General features: G+C 31.1%; 1 protein-coding gene across 35 annotated transcripts; it reads right to left on the bottom strand.

Annotated features, from left to right (window-relative positions):
• Positions 1 to 954: 954 nt before the first annotated feature.
• Positions 955 to 13,298, bottom strand: LOC113644113 (uncharacterized protein YBL113C-like). Of its 35 annotated transcripts, XM_047810157.1 has the most exons (21): positions 13,162 to 13,298; positions 12,508 to 12,555; positions 12,047 to 12,091; positions 11,621 to 11,647; positions 11,150 to 11,194; positions 10,594 to 10,620; positions 10,114 to 10,158; positions 9,495 to 9,521; positions 8,894 to 8,938; positions 8,255 to 8,281; positions 7,776 to 7,820; positions 7,195 to 7,221; positions 6,587 to 6,631; positions 5,941 to 5,967; positions 5,333 to 5,377; positions 4,687 to 4,713; positions 4,079 to 4,123; positions 3,433 to 3,459; positions 2,619 to 2,666; positions 1,927 to 2,012; positions 955 to 1,210 (listed from the first exon to the last, which is right to left on the bottom strand). In XM_047810157.1, exons 1-21 carry the CDS (start codon positions 13,214 to 13,216, stop codon positions 1,148 to 1,150), a joined length of 876 nt encoding a protein of 291 aa, XP_047666113.1. In that variant the 5' UTR covers positions 13,217 to 13,298; the 3' UTR covers positions 955 to 1,147. The 35 variants fall into 35 exon arrangements, with proteins under 35 accessions (XP_047666113.1, XP_047666126.1, XP_047666120.1 ...); XM_047810170.1 differs by lacking the exon at positions 4,687 to 4,713; XM_047810164.1 differs by lacking the exon at positions 5,941 to 5,967.
• Positions 13,299 to 13,723: the final 425 nt, after the last annotated feature.

The raw sequence follows: 13,723 nt of genomic DNA, 5'->3' as shown, positions 1-13,723 counted from the left end.
GTCAAATCAAAGCCTGCTGAAACCTGAGTAATCTGATTATAGCCAAAAAACCATGTATAAATTAGAACCTAGGTGTAATATAGTTACAGAAAGTTTTCAGCTTGATCAGAAAACAAGCTGCAGAAAAAAATATTATTTGAACGCAAAGATTTTAAAACAATACATAAAGTTCTGAACTCAAATTTCGGTTTTGCGAACAAAACGATCAATTATACTCTAAAATGAGAAAACATCTGGAATCGTTTCATAGTTTCTTACCTGCTACATAATCTGATTGGTTCCATTTAGATCCAGATCTGTACAGTATCACAGTATCATACACCAACCATAGACCATTTCTTCATGTTTCTTAAGCCCTCAATATGTTTTCTACCAAATTTGAAATGGGATTTCAAATGACTCACCAAGGAAACAGAATTCTATGATTGTCCTGCAGCTATAATTATCTTTCTCCGATCTGAAATGTGGATCTCTTCCTTGATAACCGCTTGGGAATTTATCTGACCCTCTTTATCTGGTCCTTGATTTTTTTGGTGGATGGCTTCCTTTAGACACGTCAGTGTTTCTACTTAACCATAAGTATTTCAGGGCTTAAACTCTCACTGTCTGTTGTTTAAAAAAAAACCTGTTCCTTTCAAGGTTTCTTCCTCATGCAAGCTGAGGGAGGTTTTCCTTTCCATTGTTACTTCTAGCTTCAGGCCAATGTACTAATGACCACACCTTCTGGGCCTCTTGTTTCTTCTCTACACTTCTTTCACTTCTTTAATTATCAACAGGATTTTGTCATGTGTGTAAACAGCATACCGAAAAACCAGATTGTTTGTGCAAAACAATAATACACACCTACAATAAATAGTGTATATAAATTGCAGTGGCTGATTGGTGAATTTATTGAGAAAATTAGCAAGGAATAGAAATTTAAAAATAAAAAAAAAAGACAAGAAACAAAAAAAAAACAATGTAGTCATTTATTCATTAATTTATTCATTCATTCAATTTACATAGTTGCTTTGATTATATCCTTACACAAGGTTTCACTATAACTTTAAATTATAATTTCAAAAGAACTGCAAAGGCAATGATTTGCAAAAAAAAAAAAAAAATGTTGAAGTCCTTGAAAAATCCCAAACCTTCTTCATACAGTACTTCATAACTGCTTAATGCTTGTTACTTTGCCACTTACGTTGTAGTATGCTATGTATCCTAAATACTATATTTTTAAAAAAGAGACAGAGAAAAATAGAGAGAGAGAAAAAGAAGAGGTCAGCAATTGGTTCGTTAGGTTAACATCTCAGTAAATGATATAAAGGTTTTGGTTGTTGTTGTTTTTTTTAAATACCTCATGCAAGATAAAGATTATGTTCCAGTAATGTTTCTAACACGTTCTTTTCTACTGCTCATGAAGGAAACCCTGTTTTAGAACTTTCTAATACTTGATTAATATTAAAAAATGAACTACTAGAAAAATTCAAGCTAATCAGAACAACGGTACTAAACTGTAACTTTCCTTCTAACCTGAAGGTTTTCCCCTTAAAAACCATTATTTTTTTTTATTTATAAAGAAAGTACCTTAATTCAAGAACGTTACAGTTTAGCACGATTTGTACTGATTAGCTCATGTTTCCAAACTGAAGTGATTCTCAAAAAAAAAAGTGTGTTTGCAAAATTTCTCTTTCAATATATTTCTTCCTGCAACTAAACCCGGCTCTCTCGCAAACACATCGTCGCCTGTTCAGAGTGAATCAAGTTTTTATCTTAGAATCCATTCCATATTTGCCTCGTATTTATTTGCAAGAAATCACTTTAACGATCTCATGATATAGTGAACAAATTTGAAAAAAATCTAAAATTAATTTGAAATTCAGCTTTCTCGATCTTAAATTGAGTTCCTCCTGGAACATATTGAACAATTTAAAAGCTTCCTACCTGCTGCAAAATGGCATTGGCTTTATCTTTATCCAGTGGCACAGAAGTTCTTATGAAAGCTCGCAGCCCGAGACGGACAGGATACACTGTTGAAAACACAGATCACTTTAAATATCTGTGGATCGTTTTATTTTATCCCAATCGTGTTAGCAGTGCAAGTATATACACTTCACTTAAGTTTCCTTTTAGTCAATCTGGTTGGAATTGTAATTATTTTAACTGTAATTAAAATTAACTGTAATTATTTTTATTTAAACAGTAGTCATTTACGTGTAGTTTTAGAAGATAATGATATAGTTATATAGCTTAGTTGTAAAAATGATGAAAGGTGTAATGGTGTAAGATGGTTTTGGGTACAATTGGCTGTGAGATTTGGATGCAAGAATTTTAAAAAGTGACCAAAAAAAATTATATAACATACTATTACTTTAAGTACAAAAGTTATATTTAGGAGATTAATTAAAAAAAAATCTATTTGAATTTTAATAGAACTGGCTAGAATTTGTGATTGACATCATTATTTATTCAAAAGTTACTTTCAATTACATTCACAAGTTTCCAGTCTTGTATCTAATTATAACATCTTCAGAGTTAAAGGACACAGAAAATTCTGAACACAGGAAATTATTGACTTTACAAATCTGCTTTTTTTTTCAGTTTACTTTCTGGAAGGTAAAAAATAAATTGCTTACTATAAACACCAGTGTTAGCTGTTCCATTTGTGTTCGATGTGGTCTGAGCTTTGGAGGCAATTCATTAAAACATTGTTTACAAACATAAACTTCATTAAGTTTCATTCAATTTCACTTCTAATACTTATGTACTGTATTGACTTATATAATTTTAACATATTTTATGTGTCAATTTCGTGTAGGCTTTTACACACAATTTAGCATAGACTTTTTGGGGGATTTCTTTTTATGTGACTCACTAGGATTTTTTTGGATTTGCTTTGGATGCAAAAACAGACAAAATTACTATTTAAAAAAATCCAATAAAACATTATCTACAAACATAATTTGTACATAATTTTAACATATTTTATGTGTCAATTTCCTGTAGGCTTTTACACACAAATTTGCATGGACTTTTGGGTGGATTTCTTTTTATATGACACACTAGGATTTTTTTTTTTATTTGGAAAATGTTTGATTAAATGTATTTCATTACTGATTTTCATTGCTGATTACTTCATAAGTGATTTTTGGTTATTATTGTAATGAAAGATTTTCTTCATCTTCATCTTCAGTTAGTAATAACTAAATATAGCTCAAACTTAATATAGGCTTGCAGGCTTTGTGCCATTGTTAATGATTCATTTTTTTTTAACCATGAGTCCCTCTGTCTTGACTAGAGCCCCAGTCTTAGCTGAAGAGGAGCAGCCTCATAACACGATGCTGCCGCCACCATGCTTCATGCTCAATAGGTTCTACTTTGGTCTTATGCATGGACTGTGACGCATGTTTACATATTATTCAAAGCGTTCCAAAAATATCAAATGCTTACTTGTGGTAGCGGTTGATGTGCTCCCAGCTTTAGATGCAAGCATTTTAAAAACAGACAGCAAAAAACAGTTAAAACAACTTCACTATAATAACTTCAATTTACTTTAAACATAATTTTCATTCTTAATTATGTAATGAGTATGTAAGTACTTATATAAAGTATTTCAAAAGTTTTTGCTTAGTTGGGGTGGAAAATACATAAGTATTTGCATTTCATTACTATACATAAGTATTTATGTATTAAAGAAATATTTGAATTGACAAGTTCAATCACCTGGATGCATAAGTATACATTGCCCTTTAGTTAACCATTGTTAAAGCAGCTTTTTTTTTGTAATATACACTATAGCAAAAAATAATCCAGATCTAACGATTATGAGGGGATCTTCTTTTCACAGCCCTTTTGTTGATTTTTGGTCATTATCATAATGAAAGATAAAAATCTTCCTTCATCTTCAGTTCTAATATAGGATTGTTACCATGAGTCCCTCTGTCTTGACTAGAGCCACAAGTCTTAGCTGAAGAGAACCTGAATTAAGTTACATCAAAAGGTTCTACTTTGGTCTTATCCATAGACCATGGCATATTTTGCCACATGGGTTTTCAAAGTATTTGAAGCTTTGATAGGAAAAATCTAAAATGCTTACTTGTACTAGACAATGTGGTAGCGCTTGTGGTTGATCCGCTTCCAGCTTTGGATGCAAAAACAGACAAAACAAAGCAGACAAAATTATCATTTAAAAAATCCAATAAAACGTTATCTACAAACATAATTTGTACATAATTTTAACATATTCTATGTGTCAATGTCCTGTAGGCTTTTACACACAAATTTGCATGGACTTTTGGGTGGATTTCTTTTTATATGACTCACTAGGATTTTTTTATTTTATTTTGAAAATGTTTGATTAAATGTATTTCATTGCTGATTTTCATTGCTGATTACTTCATAAGTGATTTTTGGTTATTATTGTAATGGAAGATTTTCTTCAACTTCATCTTCAGTTAGTAATAACTGAATATAGCTCAAACTTAATATAGGCTTGCAGGCCATTGTTAATGATTCATTTTTTTAAAAACATGATTCCCTCTGTCTTGACTAAAGCCCCAGACTTAGCTGAAGAGGAGCAGCCTCATAACACGATGCTGCCGCCACCATGCTTCATGCTCAAAAGGTTCTACTTTGGTCTTATGCATGGACTGTGACACATGTTTATATATTATTCAAAGCGCTGGAAAAATATCAAATGCTTACTTGTAGTATCAGTTGATGTGCTCCCAGCTTTAGATGCAAGCATTTTAAAAACAGACAGCAAAAAACAGATAAAACAAATTCACTATAATAACTTCAATTTACTTTAAACATAATTTTCATTCTTAATTATGTAATGAGTATGTAAGTACTTATATAAAGTATTTCAAAAGTTTTTGCTTAGTTGGGGTGGAAAATACATAAGTATTTGCATTTCATTACTATACATAAGTATTTATGTATTAAAGAAATATTTGAATTGACAAGTTCAATCACCTGGATGCATAAGTATACATTGCCCTTTAGTTAACCATTGTTAAAGCAGCTTTTTTTTTGTAATATACACTATAGCAAAAAATAATCCAGATCTAACGATTATGAGGGGATCTTCTCTTCACAGCCCTTTTGTTGATTTTTGGTCATTATCATAATGAAAGATAAAAATCTTCCTTCATCTTCAGTTCTAATATAGGATTGTTACCATGAGTCCCTCTGTCTTGACTAGAGCCACAAGTCTTAGCTGAAGAGAACCTGAATTAAGTTACATCAAAAGGTTCTACTTTGGTCTTATCCATAGACCATGGCATATTTTGCCACATGGGTTTTCAAAGTATTTGAAGCTTTGATAGGAAAAATCTAAAATGCTTACTTGTACTAGACAATGTGGTAGCGCTTGTGGTTGATCCGCTTCCAGCTTTGGATGCAAAAACAGACAAAACAAAGCAGACAAAATTATCATTTAAAAAATCCAATAAAACGTTATCTACAAACATAATTTGTACATAATTTTAACATATTCTATGTGTCAATGTCCTGTAGGCTTTTACACACAAATTTGCATGGACTTTTGGGTGGATTTCTTTTTATATGACTCACTAGGATTTTTTTATTTTATTTTGAAAATGTTTGATTAAATGTATTTCATTGCTGATTTTCATTGCTGATTACTTCATAAGTGATTTTTGGTTATTATTGTAATGGAAGATTTTCTTCAACTTCATCTTCAGTTAGTAATAACTGAATATAGCTCAAACTTAATATAGGCTTGCAGGCCATTGTTAATGATTCATTTTTTTTAAAACATGATTCCCTCTGTCTTGACTAAAGCCCCAGACTTAGCTGAAGAGGAGCAGCCTCATAACACGATGCTGCCGCCACCATGCTTCATGCTCAAAAGGTTCTACTTTGGTCTTATGCATGGACTGTGACACATGTTTATATATTATTCAAAGCGCTGGAAAAATATCAAATGCTTACTTGTAGTATCAGTTGATGTGCTCCCAGCTTTAGATGCAAGCATTTTAAAAACAGACAGCAAAAAACAGATAAAACAAATTCACTATAATAACTTCAATTTACTTTAAACATAATTTTCATTCTTAATTATGTAATGAGTATGTAAATACTTATATAAAGTATTTCAAAAGTTTTTGCTTAGTTGGGGTGGAAAATACATAAGTATTTGCATTTCATTACTATACATAAGTATTTATGTATTAAAGAAATATTTGAATTGACAAGTTCAATCACCTGGATGCATAAGTATACATTGCCCTTTAGTTAACCATTGTTAAAGCAGCTTTTTTTTTTGTAATATACACTATAGCAAAAATAATCCAGATCTAACGATTATGAGGGGATCTTCTCTTCACAGCCCTTTTGTTGATTTTTGGTCATTATCATAATGAAAGATAAAAATCTTCCTTCATCTTCAGTTCTAATATAGGATTGTTACCATGAGTCCCTCTGTCTTGACTAGAGCCACAAGTCTTAGCTGAAGAGAACCTGAATTAAGTTACATCAAAAGGTTCTACTTTGGTCTTATCCATAGACCATGGCATATTTTGCCACATGGGTTTTCAAAGTATTTGAAGCTTTGATAGGAAAAATCTAAAATGCTTACTTGTACTAGACAATGTGGTAGCGCTTGTGGTTGATCCGCTTCCAGCTTTGGATGCAAAAACAGACAAAACAAAGCAGACAAAATTATCATTTAAAAAATCCAATAAAACGTTATCTACAAACATAATTTGTACATAATTTTAACATATTCTATGTGTCAATGTCCTGTAGGCTTTTACACACAAATTTGCATGGACTTTTGGGTGGATTTCTTTTTATATGACTCACTAGGATTTTTTTATTTTATTTTGAAAATGTTTGATTAAATGTATTTCATTGCTGATTTTCATTGCTGATTACTTCATAAGTGATTTTTGGTTATTATTGTAATGGAAGATTTTCTTCAACTTCATCTTCAGTTAGTAATAACTGAATATAGCTCAAACTTAATATAGGCTTGCAGGCCATTGTTAATGATTCATTTTTTTAAAAACATGATTCCCTCTGTCTTGACTAAAGCCCCAGACTTAGCTGAAGAGGAGCAGCCTCATAACACGATGCTGCCGCCACCATGCTTCATGCTCAAAAGGTTCTACTTTGGTCTTATGCATGGACTGTGACACATGTTTATATATTGTTCCAAGCGCTGGAAAAATATCAAATGCTTACTTGTGGTAGTGGTTGATGTGCTCCCAGCTTTAGATGCAAGCATTTTAAAAACAGACAAAAAAACAGTTAAAACAACTTCACTATTATAACTTCAATTTAAGTAAGAACTTAGTACTTGTATGTACTTGTATGTGTAAGGGCATAAAGGTGAAATTATGTACAAATTATGTTTGTAGATAATGTTTTACTGGATTTTTTTTAAATCCAGTAAAACATCTACAAACATAATTTGTACATAATTTCAACTTTATGCCCTTACACACAAATTATCATGGATTATTTGGGATGTTTTGATATAACATACTAGTAGAACTGGCTAGAATTTGTTATTGACATCGTTATTTATTCAAAAGTTACTTTCAATTACATTCACAAGTTTCCAGTCTTGTATCTATGTATAACATCTTCAGAGTTAAAGGACACAGAAAATTCTGAACTCAGGAAATAATTGACTTTACAAATCTTCTTTTTATATGCCTCACTAGGATTTTTCTTTTTTTTTTCCATAGACCATGGCATATTTTGCCATATGGGTTTTCAAAGTATTTGAAGCTTTGATAGGAAAAAGCTAAAATGCTTACTTGTACTAGACAATGTGGTAGCGCTTGTGATTGATCCGCTTCCAGCTTTGGATGCAAAAGCAGACAAAACAAAACAGACAAAATTATTATTTAAAAAATCCAATAAAACATTATCTACAAACATAATTTGTACATAATTTTAACATATTTTATGTGTCAATTTCCTGTAGGCTTTTACACACAAATTTGCATGGACGTTTGGGTGGATTTCTTTTTATATGACTCACTAGGATTTTTTTATTTTATTTGGAAAATATTTGATCAAATGTATTTCATTACTGCTTTTCATTGCTGATTACTTCATAAGTGATTTTTTGGTTATTATTGTAATGGAAGATGAAAATTTTCTTCATCTTCATCTTCAGTTAGTAATAACTGAATATGGCTCAAACTTCATAGGTTCTACTTTGGTCTTATGCATGGACTGTGACACATGTTTATATATTATTCAAAGCGCTGGAAAAATATCAAATGCTTACTTGTAGTATCAGTTGATGTGCTCCCAGCTTTAGATGCAAGCATTATAAAAACAGACAGCAAAAAACAGATAAAACAAATTCACTATAATAACTTCAATTTACTTTAAACATAACTTTCATTCTTAATTATGTAATGAGTATGTATGTACTTATATTTCAACAGCTTTTGCTTAGTTGGGGTGGAAAATACTTAAGTATTTGCATTTCATTACTATACGTAAGTATTTATGTATTAAAGAAATATTTGAATTGACAAGTTCAATCACCTGGATGCATAAGTATACATTCCCCTTTAGTTAACCATTGTTAAAGCAGCTTTTTTTTGTAATATACAACACTATAGCAAAAAATAATCCAGATCTAACGATTATGAGGGGATCTTCTCTTCACAGCCCTTTTGTTGGTTTTTGGTCATTATCATAATGAAAGATAAAAATCTTCCTTCATCTTCAGTTCTAATATAGGATTGTTACCATGAGTCCCTCTGTCTTGACTAGAGCCCCAGTCTTAGCTGAAGAGAACCTAAATTAAGTTACTCAAAAGGTTCTACTTTGGTCTTATCCATAGACCATGGCATATTTTGCCACATGGGTTTTCAAAGTATTTGAAGCTTTGATAGGAAAAAGCTACAATGCTTACTTGTACTAGACAATGTGGTAGCGCTTGTAATTGGTCCGCTTGAAGCTTTGGATGCAAAAACAGACAAAATTACTATTTAAAAAAATCCAATAAAACATTATCTACAAACATAATTTGTACATAATTTTAACATATTTTATGTGTCAATTTCCTGTAGGCTTTTACACACAAATTTGCATGGACTTTTGGGTGGATTTCTTTTTATATGACACACTAGGATTTTTTTTATTTTATTTGGAAAATGTTTGATTAAATGTATTTCATTGCTGATTTTCATTGCTAATTACTTCATAAGTGATTTTTGGTTATTATTGTAATGGAAGATTTTCTTCATCTTCATCTTCAGTTAGTAATAACTGAATATAGCTCAAACTTAATATAGGCTTGCAGGCTTTGTGCCATTGTTAATGATTCATTTTTTTAACCATGATTCCCTCTGTCTTGACTAGAGCCCCAGTCTTAGCTGAAGAGGAGCAGCCGCATAACACGATGCTGCCGCCACCATGCTTCATGCTCAATAGGATCTACTTTGGTCTTATGCATGGACTGTGACGCATGTTTATATATTATTCCAAGCGTGGGAAAAATATCAAATGCTTACTTGTGGTAGCGGTTGATGTGCTCCCAGCTTTAGATGCAAGCATTTTAAAAACAGACAGCAAAAAACAGATAAAACAACTTTACTGTAATAACTTCAATTTACTTTAAACATAATTTCTTCTTAATATGTAATGAGTATGTAAGTACTTAGAACTTGCATGTACTTGTATGTGTAATGGCATAAAGGTGAAATTATGTACAAATTATGTTTGTAGATAATGTTTTATTGGATTTTTTTTAAATCCAATAAAACATCTACAAACATAATTTATACATAATTTCAACTTTATGCCCTTACACACAAATTATCATGGATTATTTGGGATGTTTTGATATAACATACTAGTAGAACTGGCTAGAATTTGTTATTGACATCGTTATTTATTCAAAAGTTACTTTCAATTACATTCACAAGTTTCCAGTCTTGTATCTAAGTATAACATCTTCAGAGTTAAAGGACACAGGAAAATTCTGAACACAGGAAATAATTGACTTTACAAATCTTCTTTTTATATCTCTCACTAGGATTTTTCTTTTTTTTTCCATAGACCATGGCATATTTTGCCACATGGGTTTTCAAAGTATTTGAAGCTTTGATAGGAAAAAGCTAAAATGCTTACTTGTACTAGGCAATGTGGTAGCGCTTGTGATTGATCCGCTTCCAGCTTTGGATGCAAAAACAGACCAATCATAACAGACAAAATTATTATTTAAAAAATCCAAAAAAACATTATCTACAAACATAATTTGTACATAATTTTAACATATTTTATGTGTCAATTTCCTGTAGGGTTTTACAGACAATTTAGCATAGACTTTTGGGGGGGATTTCTTTTTATATGACTCACTAGGATTTTTTTTATTTTATGTGGAAAATATTTGATCAAATGTATTTCATTGCTGATTTTCATTGCTGATTACTTCATAAGTGATTTTTGGTTATTATTGTAATGGAAGATGAAAATTTTCTTCATCTTCATCTTCAGTTAGTAATAACTGAATATAGCTCAAACTTAATAGGTTCTACTTTGGTCTTATGCATGGACTGTGACACATGTTTATATATTATTCAAAGCACTGGAAAAATATCAAATGCTTACTTGTAGTATCAGTTGATGTGTTCTCAGCTTTAGATGCAAGCATTTTAAAAACAGACAAAAAAAACACAGATAAAACAAGTTTACTATAATAACTTCAATTTACATTAAACATAATTTCATTCTTAATATGTAATGAGTATGTATGTGCTTATATAAAGTATTTCAACAGATTTTGCTTAGTTGGGGTGGAAAATACTTAAGTTTTGCATTTCATTACTATACATAAGTATTTATGTATTAAAGAAATATTTGAATTGAGAAGTTCAATCACCCGGATGCATAATAAACATTCCCCTTTAGTTAATCATTGTTAATGCAGCTTAATGATGCAGAAATATCTTCCTTCATCTTCAGTTCTAATATAGGATTGTTACCATGAGTCCCTCTGCCTTGACTAGAGCCCCAAGTCTTAGCTGAAGAGAACCTACATGCTTCAAGATGAATTAAGTTACATCAAAAGGTTCTACTTTGGTCTTATCCATAGACCATGGCATATTTTGCCACATGGGTTTTCAAAGTATTTGAAGCTTTGATAGGAAAAAGCTAAAATGCTTACTTGTACTAGGCAATGTGGTAGTGTTTGTGATTGATCCACTTCCAGCTTTGGATGCAAAAACAGACGAAATAAAACAAACAGACAAAATTATTGTTTAAAAAATTCAATAAAACATTATCTACAAACATAATTTGTACATAATTTTTAACATATTTTATGTGTCAATTTCCTGTAGGCTTTTACACACAAATTAGCATAGACTTTTTGGGGGATTTCTTTTTATATGACTCACTAGGATTTTTTTTATTTGGAAAATGTTTGATTAAATGTATTTAATTACTGATTTTCATTGCTGATAACTTCATAAGTGATTTTTTCCTTCACTTGCCTAGCTTTTTCCTTCATCTTCATCTTCAGTTAGTAATAACTGAATATAGCTCAAACTTAATAGGTTCTACTTTGGTCTTATGCATGGACTGTGACACATGTTTATATATTATTCAAAGCACTGGAAAAATATCAAATGCTTACTTGTGGTATCGGTTGATGTGCTCCCAGCTTTAGATGCAAGCATTTTAAAAACAGACAGCAAAAAACAGATTATACATTCTCCTTTAGTTAACCATTTTTAATGCAGCTTTTTTGTAATATACACTATAGCAAAAAATAATCCAGATCTAACGATTATGAGGGGATCTTCTCTTCACAGCCCTTTTGTTGATTTTTGGTCATTCTCATAATGAAAGATAAAAATCTTCCTTCATCTTCAGTTCTAATATAGGATTGGTACCATGAGTCCCTCTGTTTTGACTAGAGCCCCAGTCTTAGCTGAAGAGAACCTGAATTAAGTTACATCAAAAGGTTCTACTTTGGTCTTATCCATAGACCATGGCATATTTTGCCACATGGGTTTTCAAAGTATTTGAAGCTTTGATAGGAAAAAGCTAAAATGCTTACTTGTACTAGACAATGTGGTAGCGCTTGTGAATGATCCGTTTCCAGCTTTGGATGCAAAAACAGACGAAAAAACAAACAGACAAAATTAGTATTAATAAAATCCAATAAAACATAATTTGTACATAATTTCAACTTTATGCCCTTACACACAAATTATCATGGATTATTTCGGTTTCTTTTATGTAACATACTAGGACTTGAAGTACAAAATTTATATTTAGGAGAATTAAAAGTTTTATTTTTTTATTTTTTTATTTTTCTATTTGAATTTTACAAGAACTGGCTAGAATTTGTGATTGACATCGTTATTTATTCATAAGTTACTTTCGATTTCACAAGTTTCCAGTCTTGTATCTAAGTATAACATCTTCAGAGTTAAAGGACACAGGAAAAAAATTTACTTTACCAATCTGCTTTATTTTTCAGTTTACTTTCTGGAAGGTAAAAAATAAAATGCTTACTATAAACATCAGTGGTAGCTGTTCCATTTGTGTCCGATGTGGTCTGAGCTTTGGTTGCAGGCGATTTAAAAAAAAGGCAGAAAACATTCAAAGTTGTTATAAAAAAAGGATAAAAAAAACAAAATAAAAAAGTCTAATTCACTTTCGACTTCATTTCATTCTTATACCTAAGTACAAATTTGAACATAAATAGCATTTTTTTAAATGAGTAATTAGGTCTCATTACAATACTTTTGGAGAATAAACCTTTAATCTGTCAAAATAACCAATGCTGTTCGAGTTACAACAAATAGAAGTGTTAAAACTAACTATAAACGGCTCGAATTCCTATTTTCCCTCGTAAATATTTTTTTAATTGAGTCTACACACTTCTTAATTTGCAGAATTTATTCCAAAAAAGCCACGTAGCATGATTCTGCCACCACCATGTTTCACTTCATGTACTGAGCATGTACTGTATGGTGTTCTTTGATCAGCTCATACACTCACACAACCAGGCTAATGTAAGTTTTTAAAAAATCTTAAAATTCTGCACTTGTAAAAGGGGTGTGTAGACTTTTTAGAAAATATCCACAGAAAATATCTTAATATTAACATAAGCCAATAATCAAAAACATAAATAATTGCATCGGATTTTATCTTTATCGAACTCACCTACTGACTCCTCTGTAAAAAGAACCGCACCAACGAAAAGGATTACGAGTAGCATGTTTCCTGCTGATGCTGTCCTAGCTGCAGAGGTGTGTGTGTGTGTGTGTAGTGCTGCTTATAACCACGTTATTATAGGGCTGGTTCTCAAATTTCATTGGTGCTGACATGCAACAGCAGCAGTTCCAGTAAATCAGGTGCACAAACTCCACCCACTGATAAATTATTAATCCACATACCACAACTTTTCTTTAAACTCTGAAATCTTATCAACAGATGCTGTGATTTAAATCACGTTTCAAAGTAAAATAATTAATTTCATTTTAATTTAACAACACTGAGAAGGTCCGTTGTGTAAACATGTGAAATACAGTATATGTGTAAATATATGAAAATTTGAATATTACTGAGTTTCTATAGTAACTGCTAATTATTTATAAGCTAATGTTTATCGCCGCTGTTAGTGTTTTATGGACATTCCCTTACAGTAAATGTATTCTAATATACGGCAGGTGTTTTTGAATAAAAACATTCTTTCGTGTACAAAATGAAACCTACATTTTCAGCA

This window comes from Tachysurus fulvidraco, chromosome 1 (assembly GCF_022655615.1).
Source record: "Tachysurus fulvidraco isolate hzauxx_2018 chromosome 1, HZAU_PFXX_2.0, whole genome shotgun sequence".
Lineage (NCBI taxonomy): Eukaryota > Metazoa > Chordata > Actinopteri > Siluriformes > Bagridae > Tachysurus > Tachysurus fulvidraco.
This window is presented reverse-complemented; position numbering and strand designations above follow the sequence as displayed.

Excerpts from the sequence above, each read along its gene's own strand:
- LOC113644113 (XM_047810157.1), bottom strand. The coding sequence starts at position 13,216 with ATGCTACTCGTAATCCTTTTCGTTGGTGCGGTTCTTTTTACAGAGGAG. Across the intron at positions 9,522-10,113 it reads TACCACATTGCCTAGTACAA|CTGGGAGCACATCAACCGCT; the intron begins GTAAGCATTTTA and ends TTGCATCTAAAG. Across the intron at positions 1,211-1,926 it reads CCAATGCCATTTTGCAGCAG|TATTTAGGATACATAGCATA; the intron begins GTAGGAAGCTTT and ends TTAAAAATATAG.